Source organism: Colobus angolensis, unplaced genomic scaffold, assembly GCF_000951035.1.
Source record: "Colobus angolensis palliatus isolate OR3802 unplaced genomic scaffold, Cang.pa_1.0 Scaffold90, whole genome shotgun sequence".
Taxonomy (NCBI): Eukaryota; Metazoa; Chordata; class Mammalia; order Primates; family Cercopithecidae; genus Colobus; species Colobus angolensis.
Genome location: NW_012122932.1, coordinates 1,782,448 through 1,794,407, shown reverse-complemented (window position 1 = coordinate 1,794,407; position 11,960 = coordinate 1,782,448). Strand labels below are relative to the sequence as shown.

Sequence of the window (11,960 nt, the reverse complement as noted above, 5' to 3'; positions counted from 1 at the left end):
TGAAAATTCGGGGACCCTTCCATGCAATGCCTGATTCGGGATCTTGGGAGTGAAACACCCCAATCTGCATGTTTTCCCAAAATTTCGTGTTGATTATGTTATGTCCTGAAGTTTAAGATGTGAAGCAATATAATAGCTTTTATGATTTATCCGGGAGAAAAACACAAGTTGTTGGAGATGAACATACTGAAAAGAAATAAGAGTAAAATTCTAGGATCTCATTTCCTCAAATTCAGGCCAAAATCTGGATATTATTTTTTCTTATTTGGATCCAAAATTGACTGCATTCTAAGCCCAAATGATTAACAATGAGAAATCTATCAAATGCTAAATGCTTCTTTTACTAAAATAAGTATTTACATATTTCTGCAGTGTCCATCTTGAAAATATTACAGTATTTGTGCCCATATATACACGTCAGAGCTAAAAACAAAATCAAATAGACTGTCAAACAACATTTTACTTCTTGTAAAAAGTGGGCAAATGTTAATATTTCACATTGAACACGCGACTTGAACATAACACAATTCTTTTGGGGCTTTTTTCTTAACCTCAAGAGTTTAGCAGCTGAAGAATCTGAACTAAGATTTCGACAATTAACAAAAGAATATCAGGCCCTCCAAAGAGCATATGCCCTCCTACAGGAGCAGACGGGAGGCATCATTGACGCTGAACGAGAAGCCAAGGTTAGTGTGTATCTGTGACAGTGTACTGAATTAGCGTGCAGCAACACAGCATAAAAGTACCCTGGACATAAAAATATCAATAGGACAGCTCTCCCTGTACTTTTCTCTCGTCTGCAGCTTTTGAATTGTTATAGCTTTTATGTCAACAAACCTTGAATCTAGAAACATTAGAACCAGCTTAGATCAATGCTTTTGTTCTTTTAAAGATAGTTGAGTACATAGTTCTTGTTCTTGCTGTTTGAAAACATACATTTTCAAAGCTAGATAATATTGGATTTTGTTAAGCCATTTTTTAGTTTCTTGCTTAGAAAAAGAACTTTTTTATCTTTCGAAACCTATAGTGAGCCAGTGTCTTCTCTTCGTTAATAAGTGCACAGCATTTACTTTTGACAGCTTACCAGAATTTTCACAGACAATATCTCATTTGACCCTTGGGACAGCCCCCTAAGGCAGATATTTTATAAAAGAGAAATCTGATACTCAGAGAGGTTAATTGAATTGCCCAAAATCGCACAAATAGTAAATGGCAAAGCTGATATTACAACTTGAGTCTTACTGGGTCAAATGTTCTTTCCTTTATATCATAACCGCCTCTCATGAGCCTATTTCAACAAAAAGAAAAGATAGACATGTACTATACTATTTCTTAATATTTATTGAGTGCTTGCTGTGTTCCAGGCATTGTGCCGAACACTTGACACACATTATCTATTTAATCCTAAAACAATCCTAGAAGCTAGATATGATTATTATCCTCTTTCTACAGAAGAGGAAATAATAACTTAGTAGAAGTTAAATGTAGCTTAGCGAAGTTAAATTATTTACTTAGGTTTACCTAGATTTCCTAGCCTTGTGACTTCACAGTCATAATCACCAGGCTATAATTGCCTCCTAGGTAAATTTACTTGAGCCAAAAGGGAGCATGACCACAGAGTGATATCATCCTACTTTCTTTCTGGAGGGTCTACAATGCACTGAGGAGTTTTGTAGAACTACTGTTTTTCAGTGGGAAAGGGTAGATATAACAGTTACGCATTTTTAAACAGTAGCATGCATACACACATATATAAGTAAATATGCAGGTTTTTTAAAAACACAGATTTAGAACAGGCAAGCAATCATTACAAAGGAATGTGCCTGTCATGTATATGCCCCAGTGCTATAATATTTGTGTTTAAGTGTTCTTACCAACATGGATTGAGGAGTTAAAATAATAGCATATTATTTTATTTTTATTTTTTGGAGATTCCTCCCCCCAAAAAGGAGACTCCTCCTTTTATTTTTTGGAGATTCCTCCCTGTTTCACTTAATTCTTCTATCTAAATAAAGGTTTAGCATTATCTCTGGCCATTAAAGTCAGGAAAACTTACCATTCTGAGAAAAATCATCCAAAAGAAACAAGGATGCTAGAAAAAGAACAAGAGAGTAAATTTAAAGAGACTGGAAATTAAAAAATAATACAGATGAAAGCATCATTGAAAAAAGATAAAATTAGATCCAAGAAAATATAGGTTACAGTCAACATCAATTCACAGTTAAAATAAATCTTAGTAAAATTAATTATTTTGGGGGCCTGATAAAGGTAAATGTAATATTTAATAATCAAAAGACTTATTCTCCTCACAGTGAATAAAGATAGCTATCATTGCTGTTTTTATTCAACCTTGTACTAAAAAACCTATCCATATTGTAAAACAACAACAATAAAAATGGGTTTACAGGCAGGAAACAAATTACTAGGCTAAATCACATAGGACAACAAGGTTGCTCCATACAAGATTAGTATTCAAAACTACTTATACACACAGACACACAAAATATGATATATAGAGAGAGACAGAGAGAAATTGATTTGGGGACTTAAATTTAGGCACAAAGTTTGCTCTGAAAGAATGGAAAGGCCGGGTGCACTTTGGGAGGTGGAGGCAGACAGATCTTCTGAGGTCAGGAGTTCAAGACCAGTCAGGCCAACACAGTGAAATCCCATCTCTACTACAAATACAAAAATTAGCTGGGTGTGGTGGCAGGTGCCTGTAATCCCAGCTACTTGGGAGGCTGAGGCAGGAGAATTGCTTGAACCCGGGAAGCAGAGGTTGCAGTGAGTTGAGATCATGCCACTGCATTCCAGCCTGGGCAACAGAGTGAGACTCTGTCTCAAAAAAAAAAAAAAAAAAAGAAGAATCGAAAGAATTTGGGGAAGCAAAATGGAACAAGGCTTTTGTGAAAGGGAGATCATTCAAATAAAGAGAAGAGTGGAGAGTTACAAGGCATATTTAGGAAACAAGAATTATGTCAGCAGGTAAGGGTTTGACTCTAGGTTGGTGAGTAGTAGGAAAATATTGGAAATATAATGAGAGTTCTTGAATGCCAAGCTAAAGAGTGAATATTAACCTGAAAATAAAGAATGCTATAGGGAGTTTTAAACAATAATTTAGATCAGAAAGATTCTTTTGTCATAGAAAATTCTTCTTTTTTTCCTCTCTCTCTTTCTCTTACTTGTTGAGTTCTAGTCAAGAAAGATATTGAATAACCATTTTACTTGCTGAGTTGTGGAATTTTTATTTCACCAGGCTCAAGAACAGCTTCAAGCAGAGGTGCTAAGGTATAAAGCAAAAATTGAAGACCTGGAAGCGACTCTGGCTCAGAAAGGGCAGGTAGGCATTTGGTTGCTAGCTCTTCTGCAGATGCAGACAATTCAATCTGACCTTTCTCTGGCTCACCTGTGCATGGGCCGCACCCAGGACACAGCTTGGCTCTCCACAGTGATCTTTCTCAAACTGCGTTAGAATGTTCAACTTGTACTTCTGTCCCTGGTGTTTTTCTGGCCAGCGTACGAACCCAGCCACAACAGTGAATGAGGTTGGGCAAGAGAAAGAATGCCAGAGGAAGAGGAACCCTGTACAAATAGCCCAGAGTTGTCTTAAGCTGCTAAGACCAAGACCCACCCCTCCAGCTGTGTTCTTTGCTCTATGCTACATTTATGGTTCTGCATTTTAATGTTTTCCATCCATATGTATCTAGCCTGTGTGCATTCTGACCCTTTTCACTTTTTGCCTTTGTGGTCACTTCTGAGTCCCCAGAAGGCTGGTCCTGGATTATTCAAACTGGAAAAGGTAGAAATAGGGAGTGATGATGAAAAGGGGGTTAAATTTTCCCAGCAACTTTGGCCCCAGTGTCTTTGAAGGAGCTGGCAGGGGTGGGTTCTACTTACCAGTCTTTGGCAGGCAAACAAACAGGGTGGGTAGAAGGCAGCTCTGGCAAAGTGGTTTGACGACACAGGCTCTTTCATGCCACTCTGAAATGCTGACTGCGCGATATTCTTTGTCAAACAGGATTCACACTGGGTAGAAGATAAACAACTTTTCATTAAGAGAAACCAGGAGCTTTTAGAAAAGGTATGTTGGGCACAACACCCTAGCGGGGCAAAGGAGAAAATCATGAGAGATCCAGGAGCAGCAGGGGGTGCTCTCAGGAGTGGCACAGGGGCCAGGGGAAGGGGAGGCTTTTTCGGCGCTGCTCTGTCCTCGGCTGCGTGCTCAATCGCATCCCTGTCACCGCCATCACCATCAGTGAAGTGGCACGTGTGCATGGCTCTGCGCTGGGCATTGTGCAGACTTGAAAGGATGTGATCCCTGAAACCTTCTGATTTGCTAACCATATATACATATATACTGTATATATACTGTACACATACACACACACACACACACACGCACATGCACATCTTGTATGGTTGTTTATCTACAACAAAGCCTCTATGAGGGCCGGGCGCAGTGGTTCACACCTGTAATCCCAGCACTTTGGGAGGCCGAGGTGGGTGGATCACCTGAGGTCAGGGGTTCGAGACCAGCCTGGCCAATATGGTAAAACCCTGTCTCTGCTACATACCAAAAATTAACCAGACGTGGTGGTGCATGCCTCTAATCCCAGATACTTGGGAGGCTGAGTCAGGAGAATCATTTGAACCTGAGAGGCAGAGGTTGCAGTGAACCAAGATTGCGCCATTGCACTCCAGCCCAGGCAACAAGAGCAAAACTCTTATCTCAAAAAAAAAAAACACAAAAAACAAAACGAAACAAGCAAACAAAAAAACCTCCATGAATAGAACTTGTTATTTTGTGTGAAGAAGTGACAGAGTATGACTCCAAGACCATGCTGAAACCTAGCATAGGCTGAGATTCTCACTTTTAGTCTCTTTATTAATCTTGAGTCTTTCTCTTTTTTTAATGAAAGTTTTTTTTTAGATGAATACTGTTTTTAAAACATAAAACAGTATTCCAGGAAATTACTTAACAAATTAAGAAACAGAAACATGGTTTAGGCTTGAATAGATATAATTAATTTTGGTTATCTGAACATAGAGGCAATTAAACATAATACATTTTCAGTTCAAAGGTGGCTTTTCCTTTGATATTTACCTTCTACAAATCTAGTGAAAGATTACTATATATATATATATATATATATTTTTTTTTTTTTTTTTTGAGACAGAGTTTCACTCTTGTTGCGCAGGCTGGAGTGCAATGGCGTTCTGATTGCTCACTGCAACCTCTGCCTCTCAGGTTCAAGCGATTCTCCTACCTCAGCCTCTCCAGTAGCTGGGATTACAGGCATGTGCCACCACACCCAGCTAATTTAAATTACAAAAAATCTTATATTATGTTTGACACAAACAGAAATCGAAAGCCCAGTTGTGTAAGGGAAATGATTGTGTAGGTCAGTCCAAAGTTATGCAGAAATTATTTTAGAATTGTTTCTATGAATATTTCTTATCCTTGACAAGTAATAAAAGTTAACCACAACATCCTGGCTGATAAGCATGAGAAGGAAGGAAAAGATGCTTGCCCTGCCTCCCCTCTAGTCTGGCAAAGTGAAGACATCCTATCTCTTGCTTTGCATGCTGTGTGACAGAGCTGATGTTTTCATCACTTAGATATATAGATGATGGATACGTCATATACAGAGTGGGCAGGTGTTCAAAAATCGAGAACTGTTGTTTTCAGGAAGGTTAAGTGACCCTATAAAGAAACTGTTGGCATTGAATGAATTACAATCTGTGAACCACTGATCTAATAGTTTCATTAACCACTAGAACCAGCAATCTCCCCAAATATTGCACCATTGATTCAGTAGAAGATTCTAGGAAGTAGAATCTCCTTTATAATCTTAAGTTAACGTCTACAAACTTTTGAAAGTTTACTAGGCCACAAATATCTAGGGTAGAAAACTTGACTACATTTATTAATGTCACATAATTTCTCACTATTTCCCTTTCTTTTCCTATTAGTTTCAGAGATGCCCAGTAATAAGTGTTCTTATATTTCTTTATCATAAAAAAAAATCCCATTATGTCTTCTATCTGATTTCCGTTAGTCTTAATCTCTTTGGGCTAAAGGAGGAATTTTTAATACTCAGGCTTCTAAGAATAAAATAAGTAAAATAAAAGGATGGCAGAAGTGACAATGAAACTAAATATTTAACTGCAAATGTATATACTTGGGAAAGTAAAATTCGTCCTATGTTAAAAATGCCCTGGGTTTGTATTTCTGAATTCAAGATTTTAAATAATTGCTGTTTGTAATGCCCACCCACACAGTTAATATCAAGGGAAGCTCAAAAATCCATTGTACTTCATAAAGATTTTCTAATTCCTTAAAAGCCAAAGATGACGGCCGGGCACAATGGCTGACGCCTGTAATTCCATCACTTTGGGAGGCCAAGCGGGGACGGATCACCTGAGGTCAGGAGTTCAAGACCAACCTGGCCAACATGGTGAAACACCGTCTCTACTAAAAATACAAAAATTAGCCAGGCCTGGTGGCAGGCGCCTATAGTCCAAACTACTAGAGAGGCTAAGGCAGGGGAATCGCTTGAACCCAGGAGGCAGAGGTTGCAGTCAGCTGAGATTGCGCCATTGCACTCCAGGCTGGGGGAAAGAGAGAGACTTCATCTCAAAAAACAAATCCAAAGATGACTCAGACATGAACCCTGTCTATAGGGGAAGGTACATTTGTATATAACTAACTGAAATTCATGCTTTCTCAAGTTATACTACAGGTCCTATAAGAAAGTCTAGAGGAAAACAAAAGGAGAGGTATCACTTCTGAATGAATTGACTAGGGAAGGCTCTTATGGACATTAGCGCTTATTTAAGCGCTAATGTTTAAGAGCTTATCTTTAAGGTGTTTAAAGAAGTGTAGAATTTTCTCACATAGCAAAGGAGATAAAGTGAGCCATTTTCAGCTGGAGCTGAGTAGATACAGAGTTCCTGGAGTAGTCAGTTCATTGGGTAGGCCACAGTTTCTAGATTCTAGTGTATGCATGATCACGTGTGAGTGTGTTTGTATAGAGATGAGAGTGAAAATATTTAAAACTGGAAAGCTAGGTGATAATCTCATTATTAAGATTTTTGAATTCAATGTTAAAGGGCTGGCTTTCTTCTGTAGTAATTGAAATTCAGCAAAGTTATATATATGATGAGAGCTGTTAAAAAAATTTCTATTACAAATGTAAGTTGAGAAATGAGAAGTATCAGTCCCCTTATGTATACTGTTAAATTTAGTTCTAGTAGACTGTCTAACCCATCACAAGGGCAAAGTGAGTATTCTCAGATTCACTATTCACAGAATTCCTAGATTTTAATTCCAAGGAACAGAGACGTCTTCTGGCATTTTTCTCCATGACTCAAAAAACTCAACTGAAGGATAACTAGAAAGAAAGCCAAAGACTTATTTTATTCACATCTACTTGGGAATTTTTTTCATGGTCTGGAAGACTTATTCACTGAGTAAACTGAGCACTCTTCATGCTTGCTTTGCAAAGTTGTAGATGGTTTTTGCAATGCTTACCTAACTTCAAGATTTACTTTATTAGATAGAAAAACAGGAGGCAGAAAATCACCGGTTACAACAGGAACTACAGGACGCCAGAGACCAGAATGAGCTGCTGGAGTTTCGAAACCTAGAGCTAGAAGTAAGGAAATGATGATGATAATAATAAAAATAATCGTAACTATTAACATGCACTGAGCACATTGAGGAGCTAGGTGCTGAATTAAGCATTTCAGATTCATACTCTCATTTGGACCTCACGATCACCCTCAAAATTATATAGCGGAGGCAACTGAGATTAACTAACTTGCCGAAGTCCTGTGACTAGTAAGTGGTAATGCTTTGAGGCAACTCAAAACCGTCTTTAGTTACTGTTCTTTCCAGCACTACTATCTTTTATAAGCAAGACTAAGAAATAATTTTTAAATAAGTTTAAATAATAGATTTCAACCATCCTCAACATTTCATTGTTTTTAAATACTCATGTCCATCCTTAATTAAATGTTGACTCCTTAAAACATGTTACTTCAAGAGTTGTATTTCAAAATATGCTATACAAAAAAATATTTTGTAGGTAAATGTGAATTTATAAGTAAACGTTTTAGTCCCTAATGCATTTACGCAAAAAAAAAAAAAAAAAGGCTAAGAGGCAAGGTAACTTGTCTTAGAAAATACCTTGATTAATCTGACCAAATTTCAGGTGTTTGTTTTTATTTTGCAAGTAAAACATAAAAACATCAGATTTTGATTGTATCCTGCAGAATCTGACTTAGGATTCAGTGTATGTTGATATATAAAAGTTTAAGAAAAATTCCCATTTGATTTCTGTTATTTTGCCAGTTATTTCTTCTTTAGGCTATTTCAAATTAGGTCTGGATAAAAAGTTAGGTGTTAGTAGGCTTCAGTGAAGAAGAGTCATTCTTTTGTAGCCCACATATCTTACTCATAAAGCTTGAATAGATTGAATATGCAAAAGGCTGTTAGCGGCCATAAAACTTCATGGCAAGACCACGCTCTGATATTTGAAAGCTCTAAATATTCATACAGTTTAAACTGGAGCTCCACTTCCTGCATTTCCCTGACCAAAAAATTTGCAAGAATGGATGACACCATCTATAAATTCTTCTTCTTAATCTCTTAGTTGACTAGTCAGTTTTTTCCATCACATTTAATCATGAACATCTTGAGTTTGAATTTTTTTTCTTTTTGCCAAATGACATTAATGCTGAAATAGCATAAAGAGACCACTGGTTTAGTGTTTAATTAATCAGCTTTGTTTTTAATTTCCGTATATTCTTCACTGTATTTCAAGGAGAGAGAGAGACGATCCCCTCCATTTAATCTCCAAATTCACCCATTCTCAGATGGTGTGAGTGCTCTACAGATCTACTGTATGAAAGAAGGTGTTAAGGTAGGCAGATATTTAATTTTTTATGTTTGTAGAGATTAGAAAAACTGGGAGTTGGAAAAGGGGAGGTTGCTAATGACTATTTTGTCTTTCAGTCACTGGATGTCATCATTTTGATGCAAACTATGTAGGAATTGAAAGTAGTCACATCTACTAGAAAATTAACAGAATATTTTTTAATGTGTGACAGATGCATAAACGATAACAGAAAAAACACAGGCATCCGTGATTATTGAGAACAGAGTCATATGAAGAAAGATGCAGCATCAAAATTAGCCTTAATTACCTGGAAGAAATGTGAAATCAATTTAATACTTCAAGAAATATATTTCAAGTCTGCCGGATAGAAAAGCTGGAGTCCCTTCTTTGAGCCATTCTAGGTGCTATGGAATTCATAAGCATGGAATTGCAGAGTTAGAAGATGTTTGAAGTCATCTAGTCCATCATCTCTTTTGATGTGTTTAATTTAGGGAGGATTCCTCTTTTGGAAGGATTTAGGGTTTATAACAGGTTGCATATTAAATAGAATTAATTACCTTTTTAGTGCTACTGGATAATATTTTAAGTATTAGAGTTGAATTGAGGTGCCTCTGCCCCCCGGGGAAATACATTGTCCTTCAGAGTAGTGAAATCACCTAGTGAATATCCATTCCTGCGGTAAAGCTGGGATGCTGCCTGCTATTCCTGGTCTCTCCTTACCTTCTGCATGGCCCTTCCTGCTCCCACTCTGAGCTGCCAAATATACTTGCTTCAGTTGAGCTAGACTTTCCCTTTCCTGGTGGTAGGACTCTACTGTACTGCTGTTTGAACATGAGTAAGAGGAGAACGTAGTACTAATACAGTAAAAAGTGGGAGAAAACTTGGGTAGTAAAATTGTGCTTCCTTGCCTTCCATCTTAAACCATTGTCCTGGTGTTTAAACTTCTGGCCTTCCTGGGTGGCACGGTAGTTTGTCAACCAAAGCGATTTTTGAATTTCACTGTAATTAAATGAAAACAATTTTCTTTGCCTTTTCCTTCGATGTTTTTTTCTCAGCTAAATCACAAACAGCCTAATCCAATGAACTCTTTCAAATGGAGTTCAGCTGCTTCAAATTGATGCAAGGAACAGGGGTAAAAATAAAAGATGAAATTAATGCTAGGCACCTTAAAAAAATAATGCTGCATTATAGTTTTCTACATGGCAGTCAAAATTCAATCAGGTCAGAATTTTGCTAATTAGAATGAAATTGGTTGATTCTTTATATTTATTACCTATTACTTTTTTATACCTGAAAGTCTATCACAACTGAAAAAAAAAAGGGTTGGCAGTCATGAGAAGAAAGTTAATGAGAATATTCCAAGTCCTTTACTACATGCTAGACTCTTTCACACGCAGTCTGTTTATCCTGAAGATCAGCTCAGACTATGAAGTAGGCATTTATTATCTCCATTTTGCAACTAGCAAAATTAAGAATGATCTGTTAAGTACCTGGCCCAAGTTCACACATCATGTAAGAAGCAAAATTGAAGCTTAAAACTAGGTGTGCCAGATTGAAAACATCCCAAGGAAGTTCAAGCCCTGAAATTTCTTCCTCTAACTTCATGTTCAGGCACTGATGGAATAGTAGGCTACATTTGTCTTTGACAGGAGTTTCTGCTTGATTTTGCAGGATGTGAACATCCCTGATCTCATAAAGCAGCTTGATATCTTGGGCGATAATGGGGTAAGTAAAGAATTGATTAAGTATAGTATAGATATAAATTTGCCTAAACAGAGGCAAGAAATACTTAACAATGCATCATGTGTAAAGTGAGAGCACGTGAGATGCCATGTTCACTTAAGGATGTTGCTCCCTGGGAAGAATCTACAATTTATCAAACAACTTGGCTAAGGGGTTGTAAGGATCTCTGGAAGGTAGTAGCAGAAATGAGACCTGTAAAGTGCTTTTTGTGGGCAGGTTTCAGGTTTGAATGCCGACCACATCTCCAGTGAGTAAAGCTAATTACTGTCTGACTCTGGCTCAAAGGCATCCAGTGTGAAATTAATCAGTCACGCATTTGCAAAGGCTGCTAAATTCTAGGGCTGTTGGCAGTGCCATAAAAATAGACCAGAAAGCTATAATCCATTTTCTTTCTAAAAACACCTTCCAGACAGGGTCAAGGCACTTTAATTCAGCAGGAGGACCATTTATTGTGATAGTAGGTGAATGGTGCTTGTAGGTTGAAGTAATCACCGTTTTTCCCTTGAAAAATTATCAAAGAAGAGAACAGAATTAGTAAAGTTACATCAAAATTTCTATGAAGAGACTGTTCTTTATTCTATTTTGGTTTCTTTTTTTCTCATAACATGACTATTAATAAAATATGCCTCCAGTGACACAGAAATCAAATCAGTGTTAAGGAGATATAAAAAAATCAGGTTTAATATCCTTCTTCCAGGTTTTGATTAACTCTTTGTTCAGAAGTATTACTAAACAGAATAGGAATTTGTTAAGCTTCTATACAGGCTTATACAGAATGCTCTGTAGCAGTCGGTCAGACAGTATTTTCTTTGGGATAAATAATATCAGTATGTTCAGCTTATGGCCTTTCTTATTTTTTACAGAATTTAAGAAATGAAGAACAAGTGGCCATAATTCAGGCCAGCACTGTGCTGTCCCTGGCAGAGAAGGTAATGAGTCGTACAAACATTTCAAATCATTTCCGTGTCTGGCTTAATACTGAAAGAGCAGGCTAGGGTGTGAAGGACATTCTCTCTGCACATGACTTTGTGTGTGAATACCTCACACACGTTTTATTTTTAAGCGTGGTACAACCCAGATAGAATGAGAACACCCAAAAGAAAAGTCTATGCACTGATTCGGGGTGGGTGGATAATTTTTGCTTTGAAGTTCCTTAAAAATATATATAATTCTGGCCGGGCGCGGTGGCTCACGCCTGTAATCCCAGCACTTTGGGAGGCCGAGGTGGGTGGATCACGAGGTCAGGAGATCGAGACCACGGTGAAACCCCGTTTCTACTAAAAATACAAAAAAATTAGCCGGGTGAGGTGGCGG

General features: G+C 37.5%; 1 protein-coding gene across 4 annotated transcripts in view; it reads left to right on the top strand.

Moving 5' to 3' along the window:
• The window catches only part of JAKMIP2 (janus kinase and microtubule interacting protein 2), a 195,731-nt gene that overhangs the window by 143,699 nt on the left and 40,072 nt on the right, over window positions 1–11,960 (top strand). For 3 of the 4 annotated variants that reach the window (XM_011931503.1, XM_011931501.1, XM_011931500.1), the window contains 7 exons: window positions 558–686; window positions 3,257–3,340; window positions 4,019–4,081; window positions 7,560–7,658; window positions 8,829–8,927; window positions 10,575–10,628; window positions 11,510–11,575. In XM_011931503.1, coding sequence (XP_011786893.1) covers window positions 558–686; window positions 3,257–3,340; window positions 4,019–4,081; window positions 7,560–7,658; window positions 8,829–8,927; window positions 10,575–10,628; window positions 11,510–11,575 — 594 coding nt within the window. The remainder of the gene's footprint in view (window positions 1–557; window positions 687–3,256; window positions 3,341–4,018; window positions 4,082–7,559; window positions 7,659–8,828; window positions 8,928–10,574; window positions 10,629–11,509; window positions 11,576–11,960) is intronic. The other variant, XM_011931502.1, reaches the window with a different exon arrangement.